General features: G+C 42.8%; 1 protein-coding gene across 3 annotated transcripts; it reads right to left on the minus strand.

Annotated features, from left to right (window-relative positions):
• Window positions 1–2,530: 2,530 nt before the first annotated feature.
• GAS2L3 (growth arrest specific 2 like 3) lies at window positions 2,531–25,292 on the minus strand. Of its 3 annotated transcripts, none has more exons than XM_081024214.1 (9): window positions 25,183–25,292; window positions 18,357–18,389; window positions 17,648–17,816; window positions 15,598–15,716; window positions 13,292–13,433; window positions 8,825–8,888; window positions 8,118–8,256; window positions 7,414–7,521; window positions 2,531–6,349 (listed from the first exon to the last, which is right to left on the minus strand). In XM_081024214.1, exons 2-9 carry the CDS (start codon window positions 18,372–18,374, stop codon window positions 4,946–4,948), a joined length of 2,163 nt encoding a protein of 720 aa, XP_080880340.1. In that variant the 5' UTR covers window positions 18,375–18,389; window positions 25,183–25,292; the 3' UTR covers window positions 2,531–4,945. The 3 variants fall into 3 exon arrangements, with proteins under 3 accessions (XP_080880340.1, XP_080880342.1, XP_080880341.1); XM_081024216.1 differs by having other exon boundaries at window positions 25,179–25,289; XM_081024215.1 differs by lacking the exon at window positions 25,183–25,292 and adding an exon at window positions 19,606–19,800.
• Between the last annotated feature and the right edge of the window lie 14 nt (window positions 25,293–25,306).

The raw sequence follows: 25,306 nt of genomic DNA on the forward strand, positions 1-25,306 counted from the left end.
TGGGGAAAAAATCAGGAGAAAAACTCCTGTTTTGGGGGGGGGGATCAGGTGACATGGTATACATGATAATAATAATAATAATAATAATAATAATAATAATAATAATAATAAATTTTATTTATATCCCGCCCTCCCCAGCCGAAGCCGGGCTCAGGGCGGCTAACAACAATAAAACAGTACAAAAGTACAGCACAAACAACACTCTAAAATCATTCATTATAAAATTAATTCATTCAAGCCACTGGCAACCATTGGGCCAGAGCTCCGCGAAGATTGCCGAGGGAGGGAGTCAGGCTGTGCCCTGGCCAAAGGCCTGGTGGAACAGCACTGTCTTGCAGGCCCTGCGGAAAGATGTCAAGTCCCGCAGGGCCCTGGTCTCTTGTGACAGAGCGTTCCACCAGATCGGAGCCACGGCCGAAAAAGCCCTGGCTCTAGTTGAGGCAGCCTAACTTCTCTGTGGCCTGGGACCTTCAAGATGTTTTTATTTGAAGACCGTAAGTTTCTCTGTGGGGCATACCAGGAGAGGCGGTCCCGTAGGTACGAGGGTCCTAGGCCGTATAGGACTTTAAAGGTTAAAACCAGCACCTTAAACCTGATCCTGTACTCCACCGGGAGCCAGTGCAGCTGGTATAGCACCGGGTGAATGTGATCTCGCAGCGAAGACCTCGTAAGGAGTCTCGCTGCAGCATTCTGCACCCGCTGGAGTTTCTGGGTCAGTCTCAAGGGCAGCCCCACGTAGAGCGAGTTACAATAACCCAGTCTGGAGGTGACCGTCGTGTGGATCACAGTGGCTAGGTCAGGGCGAGAGAGGTAAGGAGCCAACTGCTTAGCTTGGCGGAGATGGGAAAATGCCGCCTTTGTTGTAGCTGCAATCTGCGCCTCCATGGAAAGGGAGGTGTCGAAGATTACACCCAAACTCTTAACGGACGGTGCTGGTACTAATTGCGCCCCCGCAAGAGATGGGAGTTGCCCCCCCAATCCCATATCGTCCCGTCCCAGCCACAGGACCTCTGTCTTCGAAGGATTTAGCTTCAACCGGCTCCCACGTAACCATCCAGCCACAGCTTCCAAACATCTGGTCAGTGTGTCTGGGGCCGAGTCAGGATGGCCATCCATCAACAGATAGAGTTGGGTGTCATCAGCATACTGATGGCAACCCAGCCCAAAACTCCGGACAAGCTGGGCGAGGGGGCGCATAAAGATGTTTAGCCCATTTCAGTGGCTGGCATGGCTAAATATTCCATCCTAAAGTACTGGGGTTATTGGCATCCATTCTCTCCCCGCCCCCCACCGGCCTTTCTTTTTCACCATGAAAAACATGATTTCTTGCATTGTTTCTTGCATACTTTTCATCAGTTTATACAAGTATACTGTAAAATTCAGCACTTCCTTGAGGGTGGGTGAGTGCAGCAAGAACATAGGAAGCTTTTTAGTGTGTCCATGACCATATAATGAATTATTTGATTGGAAGCTGCCTTATATGTAGTCATAGTCAGACCGTCAGTCCACCTAGTTTGGTGACTGTATGGCAGAGACTCGTCAGGATTTTGAACAGTGATGTCAGGATTTGAATCAGGGACCTTCTTCAAAGAAAACAGATGCTCTGCTGAGCTAAAGCCCTTCCCCTTAGCTATACAAGGGGATGTCCCCATTGTCTTTGGTAGTGGCAAATATATCTACATATACAAAGGGATGAAGGTGACCCAACCAAACTGTACCAGGCAGCCAGTATGACATAGTGGCAAGTGTTAAACAGGGAGATCCAGGTTCAAATCTGCACTCAGCCATGACAGTCACCACATGATGTTGGAACAGTCACCTCCTTTCAGCTTTATCAATCTTACAGGGCTGCGGTGAAGATAAAATGGGGTGGACTTTGTAGCCAATGCAAATTCCTCAGGAGAAGGGAAAAATAAAAATGTAGAAAGACGTTTGTTAAAGGCTATTTCTGGATGAGCTCCCACACACACATTAGAACTCGCATGGATCGTGGAATTGTAGAGTTGGAAGGGACCACAAGGGTCATCTAGTTCAACCCCCCCTGAAATGCAGGAATCTTTTTGCCCAACGTGGGGCTCGAACCCATGACTGAGATTAATAGTCTCATGTTCTGCCAGCTGAGCTGTCCCATGAGCTTTCCATCTTTCCCAGACTTTCAGAGACAGCTCCATAGAGCGTACACAAGCCGCAAATACCGTAGCTCAGACTTAGTAGCCCCCAGCTGCCTACAGAGAGGTGTTTCATGGACATACCATTTTAATACTAGTTGGGTAGCTACAACACTCTTCAAATTACATATAATCCCATTCCATGCTACTTGGCACATAATGCATCATTATAGCAATGAACAGGGGAGGGTTCACTTTATTATTATTTTTTAAAATCAGGCTATCAGGCTGATGTGCATACTATTCAGTAACAGAGACTTTTTTCTCTTTTTTTGGTGACTAAATAGCTGTAAAGACTTCCATGCTTGAGCCTTAATTAAGCACCTAAAAGCAAAAAAAAAAAACTTGACAACATTGCCACATTTCTCATAGATTGCAGCAGTTTATTGACTTACAAAATTCCATAAATAATAGAAACTGGTAGTGCAGAAATGAATATTCATGTTATGGCCAGTAAAGATCGGACACTGACTTGTGTGAATACCTCTTCACTGCTGTTTTCCAATAAATAAAAAGTAGTTTTCAGGCACAACAGTTACTTTGTCTCCCAACCACTGCCGTATATGTAAGAGCTATATAGGTGCCACATATAACTAGTCACTCCAAAGCAGCTAAGGGGAGGAGTGCGTATAGACACGTTCCTGTGGAATTTTCATGTACAGGATCAAGGAGGAGTGTAAACTGGCAGCGCACTGTTAGAATGTAAAGCTAACTGTGGATATATTTTGTCTACACAGCATTGTTTTCAATGGGACATGCATTCTGCCTCATCTAGTCAGGCGTTTCTTTTTTTAGTGAAGCTAGAGCAAATGTGAAGAGCGGGGTGTGTGTGTGCATGGCTGATTATTTCCACTTCAGTCAATAATGTTTTACTAATTTGTGATTTTGGGCAGAATCCATTATCTCAAGATCAATTTCACCTGGGTTCGCAATGTACGTTGCAATTAAAGACATGATTTGATATTCAGTAGTGCAACATGCAGACAGTTTTGTGAGAAAGTGCTTTTCCTGACATCTACATTTGAAGAAAAAAAAGTCTATGGACTGCGAAGTTGTTGGGGTTTTTTTGAAAAAAGGTAAATGTCTAAAAAATACTGCTTTAGGAAGTACAGGTGTATACAAGCTGGTATACACATGCCGTTAATACTATCTTGCTTGAGAATTGTATAGCTTTGTACTGAAGACACTTAGATCGAGCTACTTCCGCTCCAAAGTTTGCTGCATATGGCTGGTTATGCTGTATTAAATGCAACAAGGAATGAATTATGCAGCTAGCATGAAGTAATGTGCAATATAAATATTAAAAAACGACGTAGGCAGCTTATTTGAAAGGCATTTGAATTGTGCTTACAGATGTAAATCATATTATCTGAAGGTCGCTCGCCCACTTCTGCAGACACAAGCATATTTCCTAGAATTCTACGGGGTGTTCTCCCTCCCATAGGGAGGTTTGGCTAATGCATTTTAAGCATGCAATCCATTAAGCACTGTGGCTGCGCAAGCTCCACTCGCCTCAGAAAGACTGACACGCAGAAGAGTTACAAAGCACCAGCGTTCATTAAATTGTTCCTGTGCAATCAGACCCAGAGTTTCATTTGCTTAAGCGCTGCTGAGATCAGCACAGGCTTGAACTCAGCCCACATGAATAAACTAGGGCACACGTCTGAACCCAGATATTTAAAATATCTTGTGATACAACAGAGCACATCATGTGCTAAGGCACTGAAGTTATGTTTTAAGGCAGAAATTTTTAGTGTTCTTAGGGATCTGTATTGAACGTTTAAATGGGACTTACATAAGAGCTTTTAAATTAGAATAAATACCCCTTAAAAATGAAGGGTTGTATCCAGTGCTTCACATGTGTAGTTCCAGTGCCCCAGCAGAACTTCTGTTTCTTCTGTTCCTGCCATCCCCACCCCCCCAAAACCCCTCACCTCTGGACACTCTCCCAACTCGCCAGAGTAGATTTTGAGAGGGGAGCTGGAGGGGACAGGAGAGAAAGAGGAAGGTCTGTTGTGCGTATGGAAGTCCATCGCAGAACAGAGCTACAGCATGGGATATGCCCTAAAGCTAACTAACTATTTCTGTTCAGCATTCAAGATCAGCCAAACTACTAATAATAATAACTCTGATCTCTCCCCAATATAAAGCTACTCACATGTTGGCTACTTCTACCTTGCTGTTGTTGTTTTTTTTTTAAAAAAACTTACTCACATCTTATTCTTACTGAAATTAGTGTTTAGATACAAGGCTCAATTTCCCAATTCCACTTTTGACAAAAAGCATCTTCAGACGAAGTTCTGAATCAATGCACAAGAGCGTCTCCTAAAAGGGCTAATGTCATCAGGAGATTCTACACATTCCTGATAAATGTACCTTCCGGTGCCCACTAATACAGGCTCTTTTAAAGGATCCTGCTCTTTATTGGTTTTCCCTGGTAAGAAAAATACTAGGTGGCACATGGGATCCATTCAGAAATATCTGTCATGAGAAACGAACACTTTGTCACATCAAACATGAATGCCAGAATTGTACTAAAGATGCATAGAATACAGACTAAAATAAGATGCCCTATAGAGATCAATGTACTACTGTATTAGAGAAGCCTGGTATAAGTTCTAGTGAACACTCTTAGCTGATTAGCAGAGCTTATCAAACACCATCATTTATAGACAAGGGAGTTAATATCTTGATTACCATATTGTTATTTAAACCTTTTACACTTGAGTGAAGTAGCTACCGGAAGAGCAGGCAACATCAATAGTTAATATCCTTAGTTATTTTAACTTTTTGAGTTTCTTATTTCCACTCATAACAAAATAATTATCATCTTGCTTAGTCTTCAGTGTTGGGTCCTTTAAGCTTCCAGGTGTCCCCTTAGTAGTTACAGCCGTAGTCTTAACTTTTGAAAGAGGATTCTTAGTGGATGGATGAAGGTTTTTCTCATTCTGAGAAGATTTAACTGCTGATTGACCTCTGTTAGCACTTTGCATAGCCTTTTTTCTGGTTTCGACTTTGGTTGATTTTTGGGGAAGGCGCACCACAGACAGTGGGGTACGCTCAGGATGTTTTGACACACTGGATCCTACCAGAGTTCTTGCCGTGCTATTTTGGACCTGAACATTTTTGACAGATGTCTGGTTGTTAACAGATGAGGCTGCATTTTTACCCCTCTGTCCCAATGAAGACATCAGCTGTGTTGATTTACCATCTGTAACCAAAGCAGGGCTAACAGCAGGTTTGATGTTTTTGGCTTGGCTAATTTCTGGCATGCCTCTGGGTGACTGGGATTGTGCGGGTAATGTTTGGGTGGTGATTTTGGAAACTGGTTTTGCAGAAGGCTGTTGAGACAATGTTGGCTTTGGGACATGCGGATTTCTGTCAGCTGGCCTTGTAGGTCTTGCTAAGGTTTTTGAAAGAGGCTTAGCTTTGGCTGCAGCATCAAGCCGAGCTCTGCTAGTAGGAGAATCGAAATCTTGTTCTACAGCCACTCTTTTAGCTTTTGTTCCAGGTAGCTCAGAAAGCTTACTCGCTGAACAAAAAAGGGCAGGATCTGAAACGGCTGGAGAATTCTGGGAATGTGCAAGTTTGGCTGGCGACAAGACACGCTTCTGAAGCGAATTGGAAGTTACAGCAGTTCTCAACAAGGAAGAGGAGGAGGAACCTTTATTTACAGGTTGCTGAACTTTTGAAACCGAAGTTGATTTATGAGAAGGAGGTGCTGATTTTTTTGATGCAGCTGCTGAAGATTTGGAAGATGCCATATTGTTATTCACTACTAAGCCTTTTGACTTGGTGTGCCCTGGTCCAAGCTGGCTTGTAGGAGACGTACACGTTGTTACTTTGGGGGAAGAAAGACCACCTGATTGTGGAAACTTGGCTACTGCCTGTTTTCTGTTAGTTACATGTGGAGTTTTGGGATCTGAAACAGGAGTACAGGGCTTTGAATTCTGTTTCTGATACGTATCCACTGCAGATATGGGATTCATGAGTGGCGGCTGTGGCGCTCTAGCAGATGAATCGGGAACAGTCTCATTGGAAGCACCTTTTTGAAACGCCAAGATTTTCTGTTCCAACGTTGCAAACTGCAGCACCCGGCAAGGGTCGTACTTGAGTAGAAAACCTTGAAGGGTATCCCAACCTCCACCAACACGTACCATCACATGCTTGCCGTGTAACATCTAGCAGAAGAAGGGAGAAAGAGTAGAGAATAGGATATCTGCCCTTTTGTACTGCAGTATATTAGGCTTAGAAGGATCTCTGAGGGGCCTTAATCCACCCTCTGGGACTCTATCATAGTTTCCCATTTACCAGCTTTCCTCATATATTACAGAATGATCTCCAGTTGTCCCTGAAGACCACTCCACAAATCCTGAAAACATTAAACAAGCGCAGACCAAGAGGACAGAGGAATGCAGGCTGCCAACAACCACAGCAGAGAGCAGAGGGACTTATTGATCAAGCATTCCCTAGCATCACTCAGCCAGGCATTCAGGCTGAATATGAAAAATACTGCATGGAAGATGGAGCAAGATTGTTTTCTGCTGCTCCAGAGTGTAGAACCCAAACCAATGGATTCAATTTACTAGAAAAGAGATTCCAACAAATTCTGTGGAATAACCTTTTGATGGCAAAAGATGCTTGGCGGTGAAATGAACTACACCGTGGAAGACTCTGCTTCATTAGAAGTTTTTAAACTGAGATTGAACAGCCATCTCCCAGAGATTATTTAGCTATGGTTCCTGCATTACAGGGGGTTAGACTAGATGACTCTTGGAGTGCCAAGTCTATGATTCTAGGAAAGGTGCTAAGGGGGCCAGAAGTGCATGCACCAGCCTCTGCCCCCATGATCCTTGAGCATGCTAGACCTTTCCCCTCTGCTACCAACCTTCATATGCTTGGTGTGAATGTCTGAAGGGCACTGAAGATTTCTCACGATCAGGAGCCCTGCATTACCAGTCAAATACACTTAGACCTTCCTCACTGGGCACTGGGGAGAGGGCTGATGCATGAGTCTCTGGGTCCTACAAAAAAATTCTGCTCTTATGTGCTGAGGCTGAATGCTTGCAGAGTGCTAGGGACAATCTTCCAAACAGGCAAGGAAATTGCGAAAGTAACTTCACCAGGATGTCTCCATTCATGAGATTGAATTACTATCTGTGGGGATGTGGGCTATGCCCGGCCCAGATGAGACAGCCTAATCCAAAGCAAGAGATCGGAAACCATTTTGAGAAATTGAACTTACACGTATGAAGAGTATTTTGTCTCCCAACCTGTAGCGTCCTTCAGACAGGTACTCAATTGAAAACCTGTGGGAGCAGCTGCAAGGAGGATCTTCAGCAATGTGCTTAACCTATTTTGTACAAATATTTCTTGTTAATTTCTCCCTGTTATCTTTAAAAAATAATAATGAATGTGAACTTCCTGTTTTGCTACAAGAATGACATCACTGAAAGCCAATATGAAGATCTCACCCTTCTTCCTCAAAACTGCCAAGCTGATAATAAGCTCACACAATTTCAGAGGAAATAAAGAGCGCTTTTAGTTGTTGCAACAGATGCATTTTCTTCTTCCTGCATTGTGATCAAATTTCCTTTCCTACTTAGCTGGATGTTTATTACGAAGATTGCAGCCAGTCTTACCTGGAAAAGAGGTCCACTGAAGCTATGTGGGACTTACTTCTCAGTAAAGAATCACAGGAATGCACTTATCAGATGGCAATCCTGTGCAGTTAGGCTGCTTAAATCCTACTAGGTGGGGGACATCAAGTAAATTTTTATGACTCTACTGAGTACGACTTAAATTGGATACAACTCGATGAGATTACACAGATGAAGCTCATTTTCAAATGGAGCTCCTTTTAAATGCACATTCAGAGGAGCACACAATACAAGGTAATTCACCGAAGCAAGCTAAAACTTCATTGGACAAAATGCAAGCAATACTTACTGCTTCGTGTAGTTCTCCATGTTGACAACACGACTTGGGAGTGACAGCAGGAGCAACAGGATCAGAGGACATTAATAAGGTCTCTTCCAATTCAATTTCCTTCTCCAGTTTTACTAATACAGGCGGTTCAACTCCATATCTAGAAAAAGGAAAGGAGAGGTGGGAGGAAAAGGTATTGCATTTAGGTTAAATAAAATTCTGAAACAAGGAAATGAAAAATAGCGTATAGCTATTACATGTCTCTAGCATGTCTAAGTGCATATACAGCAGGCTGTGAAATATCTAAAATATAGGTTTGACTTCCTGAGAAATGTAGGAAGTGCTCTCCAAAGGTTCAATCATATAAGCTGCAGAGCCAGACTCTCAGAACATGTATTTGCCTGGAAACAATTTTCTACATCAGGCATAGGCAAACTTGGGCCTCCAGATATTTTGGGACTACAACTCCCATCATCCCTAGCTAACCGGACCAGTGGTCAGGGATGATGGGAACCTTGAGAAACCATTTAAATGAAGGGTAACCAACATAGTTGTAGCTGGCCTACAATTCCTATCATCCATAACAAGTGGCCACACTGGCTGGGGCTTATGGGAGTTGTAGTTCAACAACATCTGGAAAGCACCACATTGGCTACCCTTCATTTAAGGTTTCTCAAGGTTTGCTCTACATTACATACTCTATCTAGAAAACTCCAATGAATACACACCTTGATACGATGCGTCCGATTTCCAGTAGACAAAGGTACACTTGTCTGGGATCCTTATGAAGAACTATGAAGAGAATTTTGAAAACTTAATGTTTTGCCTTATTTCATGGTAAGTTAATTTTTATTTAAGGGTAAAAAATCAACTGCAGACTAGAAATAATTTGCATGCAAGACAAAAGAAGAATAAGTAACTCAGAGCATGACTTCTGTTTCGTGCACCAGAAGACAAGTTATAATATGAAAGGCACCCACCATTTGCACTTTCCAGAAACAATTGAATATATTTTTGTTTCAATAGGCTTTCTCAGCTGGATGAATAGGTCTCTGCCGTGGGCATCTATTTGGTATTGTTTTAAAACTAACTTGCTGTTATCTTCTGTGTTTTTAGCTGTTTCTATTGTATTTTGTAGGACGCGGGTGGCGCTGTGGTCTAAACCACAGAGCCTAGGGCTTGCCAATCAGAAGGTTTGTGGTTCGAATCCCCATGACAGGCTGAGCTCCCGTTGTTCGGTCCCTGCTCCTGCCCACCTAGCAGTTCGAAAGCACATCTAAAGTGCAAGTAGATAAATAGGTACCGCTCTGGCGGGAAGGTAAACGGCGTTTCCGTGCACTGCTCTGGTTCACCAGAAGTGGCTTAGTCATGCTGGCCACATGACCCGGAAGCTGTATGCTAGCTCCCTCGGTCAATAAAGCGAAATGAGCGTTGCAACCCCAGTCATCCATGACTGGACCTAACGGTCAGGGGTCCCTTTACCCTTTACCTTTATTGTATTTTGTACATCACCTTGAGACATGGATGCGGAAGGAGATGATGCTGATGATTAATCTAATATCCAAATTCTAAATTATTACTCCTATAAGCTTTGTTCTCCAGGGCATCAACAACAGCTGTGCCAATATAACACTTTGCTTAGCAATCACATTTCTGGACTTACTTTTCAATGAAAATCCTCCCCCCCCCTGCCCCCCAAAGAAATTCAAACTATAAGAACTTGTCAAGAGATTTGGAAAGATGCCAGATACAGATGTGTGAAGAAAAAAACAGACATCAACAAAAAACAGACACCACAATTCAAGTTTCCAAGGGTTCTATATAAGATACAGACTCTCTTCTCATTTTGTATTTTCCTGTTGTGAACCGTCCTGGGATCTTCAGATGAAGGGCGGTATACAAATTTAATATCATTATCATCATGTTGTGATCCTTGGATGGAGTGGCAGTATAAAAATTATTAAGGTTCCTGCATTGTTCAAATGCAAAAGAAATTGGGTGGCAAGACAGAGCTGCATGCTTGCGCAAGGGAATCCAGTGTCCAAACAAAACAGCCACTCCTTATTTCCAAATATGCTTGAATGCAAAAGGGCACAGCAGGCTAAGAGGAATTTCACCCCTCCAAGGAGGCTCTTTGCCAAGAGCATACAAAGCATGCATTTATGCTGCGAAGCCAGCTACTGTGTTAACTAGTCAGCAGCCTCCCCAATACTCTTAGCTACATACACGATGCAATATGGTGTGACTGATTCCAATTATAAATGTTGCCAACTCCATTCTACCTAGATGAAAATGAAATTATTCTTTATTAGACATATTATTTCATTATTTATGAAGTCATCTTACCCATTATGATCTATGATTTTGCTACTGAGAGATGCTTGACAGAGGAGGGGGGGAATTAAATGGTGACTCTGAAAGTAGGGGTAATCACTGTGGTGCCCCCAAACTTCCATCAGGCCCAGACCAATGGCCAGGGATGATGGGCACTTGGTCTAATAGTATCTGGAGGGCTCCACTTTGGCTACACCTGGAACAAAGATATATAGTTTCCTAGAAGTATGCTTCACCTAAAGTTGGTGGGATTCAAAAAACAGAACACTTGCCATTGTAAATTAAGTTGCCCGAAATGCAAAATCAGCATTTATAAACTAAAATTAATTACTAAGCATATCACAACCAGTCAGTCCTAGGTGGTGGTGACGTTTGGTTTCTAAATGTATGCAGCAAACATATTTAAAGGTTGTGTTTCAACAAGCACAAGCAATTTCACAACAACTTAAGTAGCACTTCTTCTGCAGGGCTGGGACTTAGGCGGGTGTGCATCTATTTTAAAAGAACAATACCAAAACCTTAATTAACCAATTCTGTTTTGAGCTACTCTTCTTTATGAGCAGTCAGAGATTTTGCTCCATCAGGTTAAACCTGGTCTGGCAGCTGCTGGTTACAAAGTCCGGTCTGAAACTAGAGGCAGATGGTGTCATCCTCCAGGTACAAAACCAGCGCAAGATCTGATTTTAAGTTGGAAGTGTTTTGAAGGTGGCAATCCTGAACTTGCCTGAAAGTTTACATTTTCATATCCATCCAGTTAGAATGAGTAGTGTAGGGCGGTAAAATCCAAAGCTCTTGCTTCTGATGCAAAATGTCAATTACTCACAAATTGTTGACGCTGCAGAGTCCTTAAACTGGCTGACTAATTTTAGCAGTCATGTACTTGAAGCACTTTATAAAGAAAACTCAAACAGAGACAGGCTCCTAGCTGGCATTTAGGGCATATCTGCCTTTGAGAGAGGAATTCAACTGCATCCAGTTATTTGCATCCAATTCCTGAAAAATCACATCTGCACTAATCACAGATCCATCAGTAAAATAGGTACACTATGCATGGAAAGAGAACAAGTAAAAAATCCTGGCATGGCAACATGCTACCTTCTTTTTCCCCAGATGTTAGAATCAGGAACATAGAAAGCTCCTAAACATGAAATTATATCACCCTGTACTACCTGTAGCATCCCCCTTAACTACCAATCTCCATTACCAAGAATAAAATTTGTTACCAGGAGGGAAAGCATAGATTAGGGATGGGGAACCTGTAGCTCTCCACCTGTTCTTGAACTACAACTCACTGGCCATGCTAGCTTGGGCTAATGGGCGTTGAACTCCAATAACAGCAGTATGACCACAGGTTCCTAAATCCTGGGTGAAGATCACTCATATTTATGATCATACTTACTTATGCACACCCAGAGAGCTGATGCATGTGACCCAGGAGCCAGAGTGGCTATGGGAAAGTGTGACCTGAATCAAGAGGAATATTTTCCTTGGACAAACAGGTACTGTTAACTCCTGTTTCAGCTGCCCCTTTCTCTGCAAGTCCCTTCGCATCAAAGGCCTGGGTCTGAATTCTGCAACACTTCCCAAGGCATTAAGAAATGCTGGAGTTTGACAGTGGGAATCCCTGTCTTTTCAGAGAAGGTCTTTGCTCACCACTAATAGCCGGGGGCGGGTGGTTATGGAAGCCTTGGACATCTTGACCACTTGTGTCCATTCTTACTACCTCATGTCCCTGTCACTTTGTAACACCTTCTATAGCCATTCTGTTGAGTTTTTATAGGGCAATGACAGCCCCTCTGGGGACCTCTCCTACCACTGTTGTTAGAACACCACCCTTCTATATCACCTTTTCTCTTTCTAGATGGGATTGGAGTTCAAGAGAGCCCCCAAATCTCACGCATGCTTTGCTGGTACTTTGCATGTTGATGTTGATGTTGATGTGGGGTGGGTAGGTTTGAGTGGTCAAGCCCCAGTGCAGGATTCCAAGGTAAAAACAAAAAAAAGCAAACTGAAAGAGAAAACCAACCTACCAACCAACCAACCATTGAGCTTTATTGACTTAGAAAAAGCTAACTTCCCATTTCCAAGTATAGTTATCTTTAAAAACACCCCAAAATGCAAACAAAGCACACCCAAATTTCCACACACACCCAAAAAATGTTTCTTAGCACCATCCAATGTCACCAGTGATAGCAGAGTCACATGTAGTAGTTTATAAGAAGAGCTGCCATAGTTGCTGTCATGGTGAATGTGGCAAAAGACCTCAACATCGCAACTCACTGCTTGCTGACTCCACCCAGAATCTGAAAGTGTTCCAGGGTATGGTGAACCACAATCAATGCATATCAGAGCATTAATAAGGCAAAGAACCATATTGAAGTCCCCCGGATAAGTCAGTATATGGAGCAGAGGGAGAAGGAAATCCCAACTTCCTGAGCAAGTGAGTCCTGGTTCCATTGAGGAGCATGATACAACACCCTCAGTAAATCTGTACAGCTTAGTTTTAAAACAATTAATATATTTTTGTTCTGCAGCTGGCTTGAAAGCTATTCTAGGGTCCCCCCATTATCCTCAAAAGCAACAAGCAAGAAAGTCCTCCTCTTTCTCTCCATGATATATTTGGTACCCTGGCTCTGTATTTTGCTCTGTATTGAAGCATGCATTGGTTATACCTTAACTCTGTATTTTACAGAGAAATGTGCACCACCTGTTTCATAATCAAGGAACTCTGGAACACACTCATAGGAACCAGTTCTTATGAACAGTTCTACCCCTTTTAACTAGAAGCCACAGCAACAACCTGCCTGAGAAATTAATGGCCATGTCATTTCATGGGACTGACCTCATTAGGCGATATTTACCTAAGCCTTCAGATTCGAAGAGGTAAGTCTCATCCACGCCAATGCAGCGACACCATTTGAGAAAGTTGGCAGTGTTATCTCTAGCAAAAAAGGATCCCGAAGGCGCATCTTTCTTACAGGGGACTTTTCTCAAAGGGAAATCCTGGAAAGAGGAAAATGGTTGTGTAAAACGGTTTATCTATAACCATCAGAAGGCTTGGGAAAAATTCATTTTTATACCATCGCAAAGTCCTTACATCTATATGCATAGCAGGTTAGATCCAGATTAATTTTGGCAGCAAGGCTATAGGAAGATTCACAGAGATGAGCAGGGTTAGGATCCAGCAGATCTCTGGCTTTGCTGAGAGGTTCCTGACACAGCCAGCTAAACCAGCTTAACCCCCTCAACCTCAATTCAGCTGCAGATACACCTGCTTATCCCTCAGCTAGCTGAACCAAGTCTGGTCGTTCTTAAGCTGCTGTAAACCCTAAAAAAGAGGATATTATAGGGGAAGAACAAAATCTTGCACTACACCAGCTTCTGGTATATAGGATTGCTCTCTTAGTCACTCTTTTAGTCTAATTGAAATCTGTGCTACTGGATAGAAGCTCTGTTGATTTCAATGAAATGAAAGCACAACTAAAGTAACCTGGATCCAACACAATGTATTACATCTGGGTGGTGGTCACAGGAAGAGAGGTTTTGTGAGCACATGGAAGGCACTTTTAGATTGCTTTCCAAGGAAGAGAACTGCAATGGAAACTAATCTTGTTGGGTATGTATTACCAGTGATGGAAATGGTTTTGACTGGCACTGTTGAGGACTTGGCTGAAACAGGATTAAATAGACCATGTATCAAGGTTTGTGGAGGTTAGCCTTTAGTTGTCAGAAACACTTTCCTCAAAAAAGGGGAGCCCACCCATACCTAACTGACTTGCTACTTGCTCTGCTGAAAATAGGATCTGAAAGATGGTTTAAAAATATCTTATCAGCAAAATGCAGAAGAATGGAGTATCACATGAAAAGAAATCAGGACAAAGCCCCAAGGGTATACAAAATAATGCTCCAGTAATCTAAATGCAGAAGAAGGTTGTCAGAAGACTTAACATATGATTCACTAATATTTCTAATGAATTCCAATGCATAAACTATTTCAGAGCACTATGATCAGAAAGGTTGTGGGTTGTTTTTTTTAATATTCCAAATTATCTTTTCCCTTTCACAGCAGAATAAAAATCGAATGAAGTCTCACCCTTTATCTGTTCCGAAGCATCATAAATAATCAAACCGATAACCAAATTGGGGGCTGATCATTTCCACCCCCTATAATCTGGTGCCCCACTGGTGTGGCCACCTTCCAGCACTGCCCTGGGCTGCTCAGTACTGCCCTCATCTCACACCCATCCCTTCTCATCCCACATACTTATGAGGAATCGCCTGCCTCTCCAGTTGCAGAAGGCTTACATGCATTTTGGCATGTATCACCTGTAGCACTTTTGTTTCCAGAGCTTCTTGCCACTATACTTCACCCTACAGCTTTTATGCCACACATCCCATAACTAAACCACCACCTGTCTTCCTACGCTCCTGCATCTGCACCTTTCAACAGCCCATTGCACCTGTACTGCTCAAGAGGAAAGGAGGTGCACCTGAAATGTGTTAATATTTGTTTACTTATTTGTCAGATTTATATACCACCCTTCCCCCTGAAAGGAGCCCAAGGTGGGAAGCGATTCAAACTGTCTCTGTGTATCCTGTGCTTCATAAACAGCCCCCTCCTTTCCCCCCACTCCACAATGGACAAGGGCTCCTGCAATACCCTTGTCTTGTCTCCAGTGTCATTTTCTGTAAGGAGCTATGACATACATGCTTGCCATGACATGCTGCCAAGTCAACAACATGATGCTGATTCTCCTGGGCGGAGCATAAAAGATGGACTCCAGGGGCCGATGTCCCGAATGCATTACTTAAAAATGAGATCTCATCAGAAGTATAATAGCCTTAAGCTTTGGATCTGAAGATGCAACAATGTTACCAAAGTTCCATACATGAGAACATTCTTGGGCTTGCACTTGCCCGCATTCATGTGGAAAAAGCAACATCTGAACCAGGAGCACAAGCACATCTGGCTACAACATGCTATCATGGCTGATGCAAAAGCACCTTCTGGTGCTACCACAGCTGCATCTTAACAAGGTAAATGTATATTTTCAGTTTGCATGCTACATCCTTCATGTGAACCTGAGCAGAAATAATCCCAGTGAAATTAGTTTGTAGAAAATCTCACTTCCATGTTTTTATAAGCTGTGATGAATGCTGTACTTACCCTTAAACTATTTGGGTCACAAATTTCCTTTACTGTGCTTTGAATGACTCCAACCAACAAGCATAGCAACACACCATTATCAAGATCTTCCAACAATTGGTCGGCTGTAAGTTCTACCCCTGTAAAAGAGCCACTTTTTCATTAGAGTAGTGAATAATAAACTTGAACGGACAACTCAGACATGCATAGACATAAACGCAGCCCATTTTCACAGGAGAATAACCTCCAAATGCTCCTTTCTCTGTGTGTATTTTGACCAATTCCAGCTGAACCTTCAAACCCACTTCAAACACTTCATGCCAGCCTTGCCCAGCAGCTGCGGACGATGGGAGTTGTAGTCCAAAACATATGGAAGACACCGAGTTGAGGAAGTCGGATGCACACAGCTAACCAGGAAGATGTTATATGTGGCAGAGCCAGCACAACAACAGAAGGAGCTGTGGAAGGTTGCAGAAGAACCATGTGGCATCCTACACTGAGTGATAAATTACCTCATACTCAACACATTAGAAATCACAACATCGTAGACTTCATTCATATTCTTCATTTTATTGCATATGATTGTGTTTCTGCATTTTAAAGCAATCATTTGAATTGCAGCCTATGTTATGGGCTACAGGTTGCATAATGGTAATTCACCGACTGGTTCAACTAGTCCGTGCTTTTTGAAACATGCGAACATTTAAAAAGATTGTGGCAAGGCATTATTATATGCTCTTAGCAAATGAAAGAGAAAAAGAGACCCGGGGGGAAAAGTACCTTGAACAGGAAGAGGTGCCTGCAATTCCTTGGGTACTGTAATGGTTCTGACTTTTTTTGTGCTAAACTTTAGCCCAACGCAGACATTCTTCTCCTCACACAATTCAAATCACATGAGAAGAGAGCAGGAATGTGCTTACTAAGATTGCTGCCTTCATTGCGTCCCCACTGCCTGCCAGGCATTGGAAGGCAATCATGTGCAGCAGGGGTTTTGCAGAGAGGCTCCAAGCATGCAGCAGGATCTGCACTTCAGATGCTTGCCTTCCAGCATGTGGAAAGTGGGATGGGACTCAGGAGAGGGGGCTAGCACACCTTCACTCTCTTCTTCGACCCTCATTTACTCAGAGTCCATCTTTCACTGTGGCAGCGACTGTGCTCTGAAACTCCTGCCTATTTACATTAGGATGGCACCCTCAATATACAGTGGTACTTCAGAAGTCAAAAGGAATCCGTTCTGGAAGTCCATTTGACTTCCAAAATGTTCGTAAACCAAGGCGTGGCTGCCAATTGGATGCAGGAAGCTCCTGCAGCCGATCGGAAGCCATGTCAGACGTTCAGGTCCCAAAGAACGTTCGCAAACCGGAACACTCACTTTGGCATTCAGAAGCTGAAACGTTTGACTTGCAAGGCATTTGGGCTCCAAGTTACGACTGTATTTAGTTTTAGACTTTTGTTAAAAACGTATTTTATTTCAGCAAGCCAACCCAGGCATTTAGTTACCTCTATTAGTTTTAAAATTTAGTTACTTTATTAGTTTTATTTTAACAGTGTTTTAATGCTGATTATTTTACATATCTTTATACACACAGAGAGAGAGAGTTTTGACCATTTTAGCTGTGTTTTTATCTGCAATTTTATTAAATACAGCTCTTATAGTTCTTAGCCAGAATAGGGAGCACTTTGATTAAGCAGTTTACAGTCATACCTCGGGTTACAGACGCTTCAGGTTGCATTTTTTCAGGTTAGGGGCGCACCAAAACCAGGAAGTACCAGAACGGGTAACTTCCGGGTTTCGGCAGTCACACATGCGCAGAAGTGTTAAATTGCGCTTTGCGCATAAGCGCCGAATCGCAACCGTGCATGCGCAGACGCGGCACTGTGGGTTGCAAACGCCGTATGTTGCAAACGTGCCTCCCGCATGGATCACATTCACAACCCAAGTGTCCACTGTATACATATTCCTGAATGAATAAATAAATAAATGTAGGAGACAGATCCCTGAATGGGGCTCAAGGACAACAATAATTAGGGCAATGCTCTTCCAAACAGACAAATATTCCTAGTACTGTACCCAACAAGCCAGAGAGCCAGATGGAGAGGTCCTCCTGCATAGGAACCAGAGTTGCCTCATGTCGGACAGATATCCACTGGTCGTAGAGCAAAACATCTGCCAAGCCTGGGCCATGCCTTGGAGTCAGCGGACTTCGTGGACTTAGAGGGGGATCCTCTCCAAACCACACCTAAGGGGAGACATCAACAGCTAAACAAGACAACTTGGCTACACTTTGAAATACACGGTAGGCTGCAACCTGCAATACAGGTTGTGAGTTGTAACGGTTGAACATTATTGCTAAACATTATTAAGCCCTTTTCAAAAAAAAGGGTACAAAAGTAGTAGTAAGTCAGTAATGACATTATCTAATCTATTACCCAAACGCTTCACGTTTGTTTTAGAACAGCCTTATTGAACATCAGAGATGCTGGTTTTATGTATGGTCCAAGACAGGCATGCAGCCTGGATTCCAAACTTTGAATTTTCATTTTAAAAGAACAGCGTGTAAAATAAACAGCGAGTTATTACAACACATAAATTTGGCACATTTGGGTGGCAATTCTATTCCCAGTTTCCAGGAGCACTGAGCTCAATAGGACCTACTCCTGAGTAGGCATGCACAGGATTCGGCTGTAAATCGTCACAGGTCTTTCTTCAGAGGCATATTTTTTTACTTGGTTAAGGTAGGGAAATGATAATAAAGACGTCAGTAATTCACTGTGCCTACCTGAACTGCATGCTGCATGGCGATTGTACTTTCCTAGGAATGGAAAGAGGAGACACGTTAAATTGAAACTCATAGGCTATTTTATATTGGAGTCACACCTAGCACCTACAAATGTAGTGCTATGAACGGCTATGAGAAAAGATGTTATGAGTCTCATATGATACATACATAGATCCTAAGATAAGTTAACCTGCAAATCCTTCATGGACAGAAAGTTTATCATCCATTCTCTCCCTGCAGCCAATTGCAATCCCTCACAGCCTCTCTGGGAGGTCAGGGATCCTCCAAAACATTGTCAGACAGAGTGCAAAAGAGGGAATAGGAAACTGGTTTGGAGCAATTCTCTCCTCCTACATGACTGCAAAAGTTTCAAAAGCCGATTGCAAAAATGGCAATAACTACAAACAAGGAAAACTAATAAAAAGACTCAGAAACATTAATTATATTTATATAAGCCATCCAATTACATGCAATCGCTAGGCAGAAATAAATGAATAAGAAATTATATTAAAGTACAGTCATAACAAAAACAAATTACAGTAACAGAAAATTGCAACAGAGGAAAAAATAAAATCAGTTTAGCAGCAAGGGTGTACATCAGCTTTGCTGAACCTGGCACTCTCCAGGCATTTTGGATTCAAACTCCCATCAGCCCCAACAAGCATTGCTAATGGTAAGAGATGAAGGGAATTATAACCCAAGAACATCCGAAGGCTACCAGATTGGGGAAGGCTAGAGCACACATTCAAGGAATGCAGAAATGTTTTAAATGGCCCGGTCCGGTTTGGATGATCTTTCTAAATAATGGCTCAGGAACCCAGGAAAGATTGTCCAAACCAAGCCAGTAAGTCTCTTACAGGAAGTTGACAGAACTTTGCTCTTGAAACAGAGTTTAAGGCAACACGATTGAAATTACATGATTATTCAGCTTGCATAAAACTCTTGCACTAGGGGGCAAACCATAGTTCTTAGGATTGCCAATTGGATTATAATGTTTAAAACACAAACATGTTTCTATTCTAAATTTTCCTTCACATCAAGCTGCAGAATCATCATGTCATTTTATTTATTTCTCCTTCCTCAGAAGAGCCCGGGGGAATGTACATTAAGAATACGAAAATAAAAAGATAAAATAGTGCTAAAAACACATATACACTAAAAACCCTTGCTAGCAAATTCATTAAAACAAAAATCCATATACTATTGATGAGTAGTATCACCTCTTACTTTAATTCTTTGCAATACCAACCTTGCTTATACTCCAGATTTAGGACTAGGTCAGAGGTTGATTTGGGTTTCGAGCCATAGTCAGTTTGAGAGCACAGCTATATCCTGAACTAATCATATCTGTCAGTGCAGAAGTTCCGCTACTTCTCTCTTGGATGTTAATAGCACATGCCCCTTTCCTGTTGATATTTCTCTTCTCTGCACCATACGAAAGAGGGCAGAATATAAAAAAGCAGAACATTACTAATGAATGTATTATGCTTCCCACAAGCTGGTCACAGGGAATAAATTTCATTCAGCATAAAAAGCCCTTTGTCCTAACTACAAGCCTGAGAGAGTTCATTGACTTTTTAGAAAGGGGAAAATATGGCAGGAGCAGCAAGCAAAGAGGCTTGCCCTCATTAAAATAAGGAGCCCCATACAATCAGACAAGGGCCTTAACATGCCAATCGCCAGAGTAAGAACAAAAGACAGCCTAATGTGGAGGGCACGCTCGGCGCCTGAATAAAATGAAATATTCACAAATGGACATTGGAAGAATGTCCAGAATCTTCATTTTTCAGGAATGCCTCACAAAACTAATCTTTGTAGGGGGGGCATGGGCATTTCAAAGAAAATGTCGAGTTCTTTCACAACAGTTCACTGGGTAACACCACCTCTGTCATAGAAGTCTATTAAAATGTCATCACTGAATTGGCCATATGTTGTCAACTAGAAGCAGGATTCCTGTTGCTCAGGCACTCTGGAGATATAATCAGAGCTTCTATTCAGACATCATATTCCTGATCCTCCAAACCATGGTTTAGCGGATTGGGAGCAAGCAATGAGCTTGCAGGCTACCTTCTGCCCTTCTGTCCTCCTCCCTTCTTCATATATATATCCTTGTTGCCTCAAATCACAGTTTGAATATGAATACGAATTGTGGCTTAAGGAAATGAGGAAACATTCTGATAAGGAACAAGAAAGAAAACACTGCCAGACGGAACCATCATCCTTCTCCATTCCCTGCGTGCTGTTGTGGGTTTTCTCTTGACACCCACGCACCACCCACGAACAGGGATCTTCACATCATAAATGGGACTGCAGATCTGAAAGGAAGCACATTCTGGCATCTCCCGTCAGCAAGGGGACCAAGAGCCATTGGGAGATCGGACTGCCTTCCACCCAGGAAGAACATCATGACAAAGGGAAGTGCAGCTTGGTCAAGTCCATTGGCCAAATAAAGGCACTTGCTCTTCCCCTTTTTATTAGAAAGAACACACTCAACTCAAACTGCAGCTTGTCTTAGGACCAAAGAGAGGAAGAAAATTACACACTGCCCTGGTCCACACTGTTAATGCCTGGTTGTAATTCATCCCTTTCTTCTGGCATTGTGAAGCTGATATTACTTCTCTATCTTTGTTGAGTATCTTTATACTCAACTATTATTATTTTTTAAGTGTGTAAACTTAAGGACAAGCTTGGCCCCTCATTTTTGTTTAAAATTAATGTGAACCCATTTGGAAGAAAATCTTAAAAAGTGGAATAAGGAGGTAAACAAAAAGAAAAAAAATTAACTAACTAAAGTAGTGGTCACTCACAGGCCAGCTAAGTGCAGTACGCCAGCCACAACTGCAGAATCCTTAAAGAAAGTGGGCAGGCTATGCTGAGGCCAGACATCTCATCCTTCCTGTGTAAGAGAAGAAAAAATTCAAACAGTCATACTCTTCCTCAAAAGTGACCACAATTCAAGAAACTGGAGATTAAACTGATTTAGGCCTGAGGGAAGGAAGTAAATGGCCTGAGTCACTTACAGAGGCCCATCTGACTCACATACATACTGCCACTACTACTTCAAATTCCTGCCTGAAGAAGTGATATGTGCAACTCAGAAGCTTGCTTCTCACCCACACGTCTGGCCCGATGACAGGTATCAGCTGACCCACTTTGGATTATGTATGCATTTCAAATGCTGACTCACCAAAAGCATTCAGTATCCATGTCCCTCATCCACCATCACCATAAGTTATTAGCAGTTAAAGCCACCATTCGCTGCAGCTTATCATTCCAACACCACTTCTGAATTAGCAAGTAGCTCACAGTGAGTTTAGGCACTGGGAGTTAATTCAGTGGCTATTAGTTGGGCATTTTACCTCTGTTCTTAAGAGTGTTATGAAAGTTTCCAGAGAATACATAATCAAACAAATAAACTATTGTAAGCATTTTAATACCAGCCCAAAATTATATAGCAGGGAAGTTTAAAATGGTAAAGGTAAAGGACCTCTGACAGTTAAGTCCAGTCATGAACGACTCTGGGGTTGTGGAGCTCATCTTGCTTTACAGGCCGAGGGAGCCGGCGTTTGTCCGCTTCTGCAGACAGTTTTTCCAGGTCATGTGGCCAGCATGACTAAGCCGCTTCTGGTGCAACGGAACACCAAAACCAGAGCAGCGCACAGAAACGCCGTTTACCTTCCCGCCGGAGCGGTACCTATTTATCTACTTGCACTGGTGTGCTTTCAAACTGCTAAGTTGGCAGGAAACAGGGCAGTTTACCAAATGAATAAAACAATTAAACACACACCACAAAAATAAAAAAAATGAAGCTGTTAGTAGAGCTGAAACTGCATCCAAAAGACTCAGGAGAGGACAGGAAGGTAAGCACCAGGCAAACCTCTTTGGAACATACCCCAACTAGAGCACCATCACTGAAAGAGTCTCTTCAGTGGTAGGCACCTATCTTGCTTCTGCTGGCAAGAGCATGCCCAGGGGCTTCAAATACCCACCAGCACTTCTTAATGTGCCCAGAAATGGACTAGGGCCAGTGCAGCTGGCATCATACAGGTGTACTATGAGCTTAATGTCTATTCCCAGTTAGAATTCAGCTGTCATTTTCTGTATTAACCACAGTTTCCAAAGGCAGCCCCAGAGACAACACATTTCAAGAGCAGAAGGTCTGAATTCAGATACTCACTAGTTTCCTAACGCTAATAAATGCTGAGCTTTGATAAACTTCTGGAAATACATGCTCAGTTCTACTTAGCACATAGATGAAATATAACACAAAGCCCTCTGTTCTCAAATAACTGCAAAGGCCACAATAGGAGATGGTACAAAAGCTTGTCTCTAACAGTGCAATCCTATGCATGTTTACTCAGAAGTAAATGCCACTGTATCTAGGAGTAAGGAAGGATTGCAGCCTTAGATACTTAGAGCCCAAACCACTTCTGTTACTGAGTACAACTTGAGAGTCTTGTGTTACAACCCATGTAAGTAAACAATGCTTTGGACAAATCTGCAGTAGCAGCTTATTATGTTGCAATGATTTATCTTGTACAGTTTTACACAATACTTCAGATTCAAATGTGGAAGCCACCCATGCCTAAAGATTAAAGAGATATTTAGGGTATTTCATCACAGACAAAGCTAGCAAAGTGTTTTTCCCTTCTCGTATACACCTAACCACCAGCATAAATCAGTCCAAATCCTGTACATTTACCCCAACCAATTCCCCGGTGCTGCTCTTTATCCTCCTTATCATTTGCTGGTGTGAAAGTTTTCAGAAGTGCAAACCACACTTAAAACACATACTGTTGCCAGATATGCTGTAGCAATCCCCAGACCGCATCAGATATCTTAATTGCAACATCAGATTGCCCATGGACAAGCCATGGAATATTAACTTTCCACAGCTTTTATGGAACGTCTCCAGGACCCAGGTAAGAATGCAAAATGTGTTTCCATTGGTTCCACTGGAATCTTACTTGGAAGTAGGCATGCTTATACATAGTTGCAAGGAGGAGGTAAGCTAGAAGAAGAGGAGAGGACATGGGTGAAGATAGAGCTGTAGGGGGTCCTTTTCCTATCTTCTGGACCCCCGGGAAACTCAACAAACCAGCTGTTTGAGGATAGGAATGGTACTCCTCGGGCTGCCCAGAAATGGGTGTGGAGAATGCAGCTGAATGGGACACAGTTGTGGGCAGCCTGAGGAAGTACCATCCACCTTGGGTCTGTCCATGAAGAGCAAGTCTAGAGTGAGAGACTAGGGTGATGTCTGCTATTTCCAGGAACCCTTGTCAATGTGAGACTTTTGTGGGTGGGCTGAGAGTTTGTGTTGACCTGATTCTGGGTGAGAACCTGGAGACTGAGAGGGAGGGTGCGGCAGAAGGAAAATGAATGGATATTGATTGATATATATTAGTAACTTTGTATAAATGTAACATATATAACTGTGCATTTTTGAAGTATTTTGTTCAAATTGTGTATTATTGATTCCATTTTCTGTACACTGCTTACAGATATTTTTAATATATTAATATATTGATTTGAAATTCATCAAATCAAACCTGCACAGAATAACATGCTGTTTGGAAGGTATTACTCTGGAAATCAAACCTAACTCTACTGAACTCAAAACTGCTGATCGAGACTATTAAGGTCTGTTTTTCATGCTGGAAGACAAATACAGTGGTACCTCGGGTTATGTACTTAATTCGTTCCGGAGGTCCGTTCTTAACCTGAAACTGTTCTTAACCTGAAGCACCACTTTAGCTAATGGGGCCTCCCGCTGCCGTCACAGCATGATTTCTGTTCTCATCCTGAAGCAAAGTTCTTAACCCAAGGTACTAATTCTGGGTTAGCGGAGTCTGTAACCTGAAGCGTATGTAACCCAAGGTACCACTGTATTATGTTTGCAGCCATACAGCTGAAGAGCCTACTTTCAAAAATCCCTAAAGCTTCACTGGAAGGCTCATCATTCAAGTATTAGTATGCTTAGGAACTGTTCCATGTTGTGCAGATAGTTTACTTTAAGACTCCCAAAGATATACCGGTAGCCTTGTTTTGAAAGACACCATCGGGTTTTGTGATTCTAAAAATCAGATTCATATTTTGGGAATGGCATGTGCTGCATACAATCGCACATACAAAGCTACGCATCAGCTACATACCTTGCAACTGTATGAACTTTCTTAGACACAGTACTGCTACTTGAAGAAAAAAATTATGCTTGGTCAAAAGTCTTTAGTAAACTAACCTGCCACAAGGCCTGGCATTCTCCACTTAAAAACCTGCATACTTCCAGGCCTGTTAGGACAGGAGGCAGGACAAAGGACAGACTGCCGCAAGCATTACTGAATTAAGAGGGCCTGTCCCACACTTATGTATGCCAGTATTGTCTTCCAGCTCAGAGTTGGCCCTAAAACCTTTGGACAGCTCTGCATTACTTTTCCCCCCCCTCTCATAATAACTATATTTCACGTTCTCCGTTCTACATTTCTGAAGACAAGCTGCATCTGTGGCACTGTAACGCCCATCCAAAGCGCTGGTGTTTTGTTTCCCTAATACAATGTAAACAACCCAACAGCCTTAGGTAGCCAGAGAAAGCAATCTTTTTTAAACCCTCGCTGTCTGAGGTGGAAAGGGAAAGGGAAAGCCGCTCTCCTCAAGCTCAATGCCTGCGTGAGGCAGAGCAACCTAGTCACACAGCCTTGCCCGCAGCATGTGACCATTGCAACTGTCCACCGGCTGCTTGCGCACTCCCCGGGCAAAGGCTGAGCTTGCAGCCAGAAGGAAAGCACGAATCCCCTCGAAGGACAGGGCACGGGGAAGGTTACTCACTCACACGGCAACAGCCCCCCGCGTCGCGCTCCCCCTACATCGTCTGCCAGGCACGCTGTGATTGCGGCGGCGGCGGCGGCGACCCCTTCGCAGCTGCGGCGCGCGCTGATTCACTCGCCTCCGTCCGC

The sequence above is a fragment of the Podarcis pityusensis genome (genome assembly GCF_964106645.2).
Source record: "Podarcis pityusensis genome assembly, chromosome: 10".
Taxonomy (NCBI): domain Eukaryota; kingdom Metazoa; phylum Chordata; class Lepidosauria; order Squamata; family Lacertidae; genus Podarcis; species Podarcis pityusensis.

What these genes read in the sequence shown, in the direction of transcription:
- GAS2L3 (XM_081024214.1), bottom strand. An exon ending in ATCGGACGCATCGTATCAAG is followed by an intron (nt 8,257 to 8,824) that starts GTGTGTATTCAT and finishes TCCTTTTTCTAG; the next exon opens with ATATGGAGTTGAACCGCCTG. An exon ending in ATGGAGAACTACACGAAGCA is followed by an intron (nt 7,522 to 8,117) that starts GTAAGTATTGCT and finishes TGTACAAAATAG; the next exon opens with GTTAAGCACATTGCTGAAGA.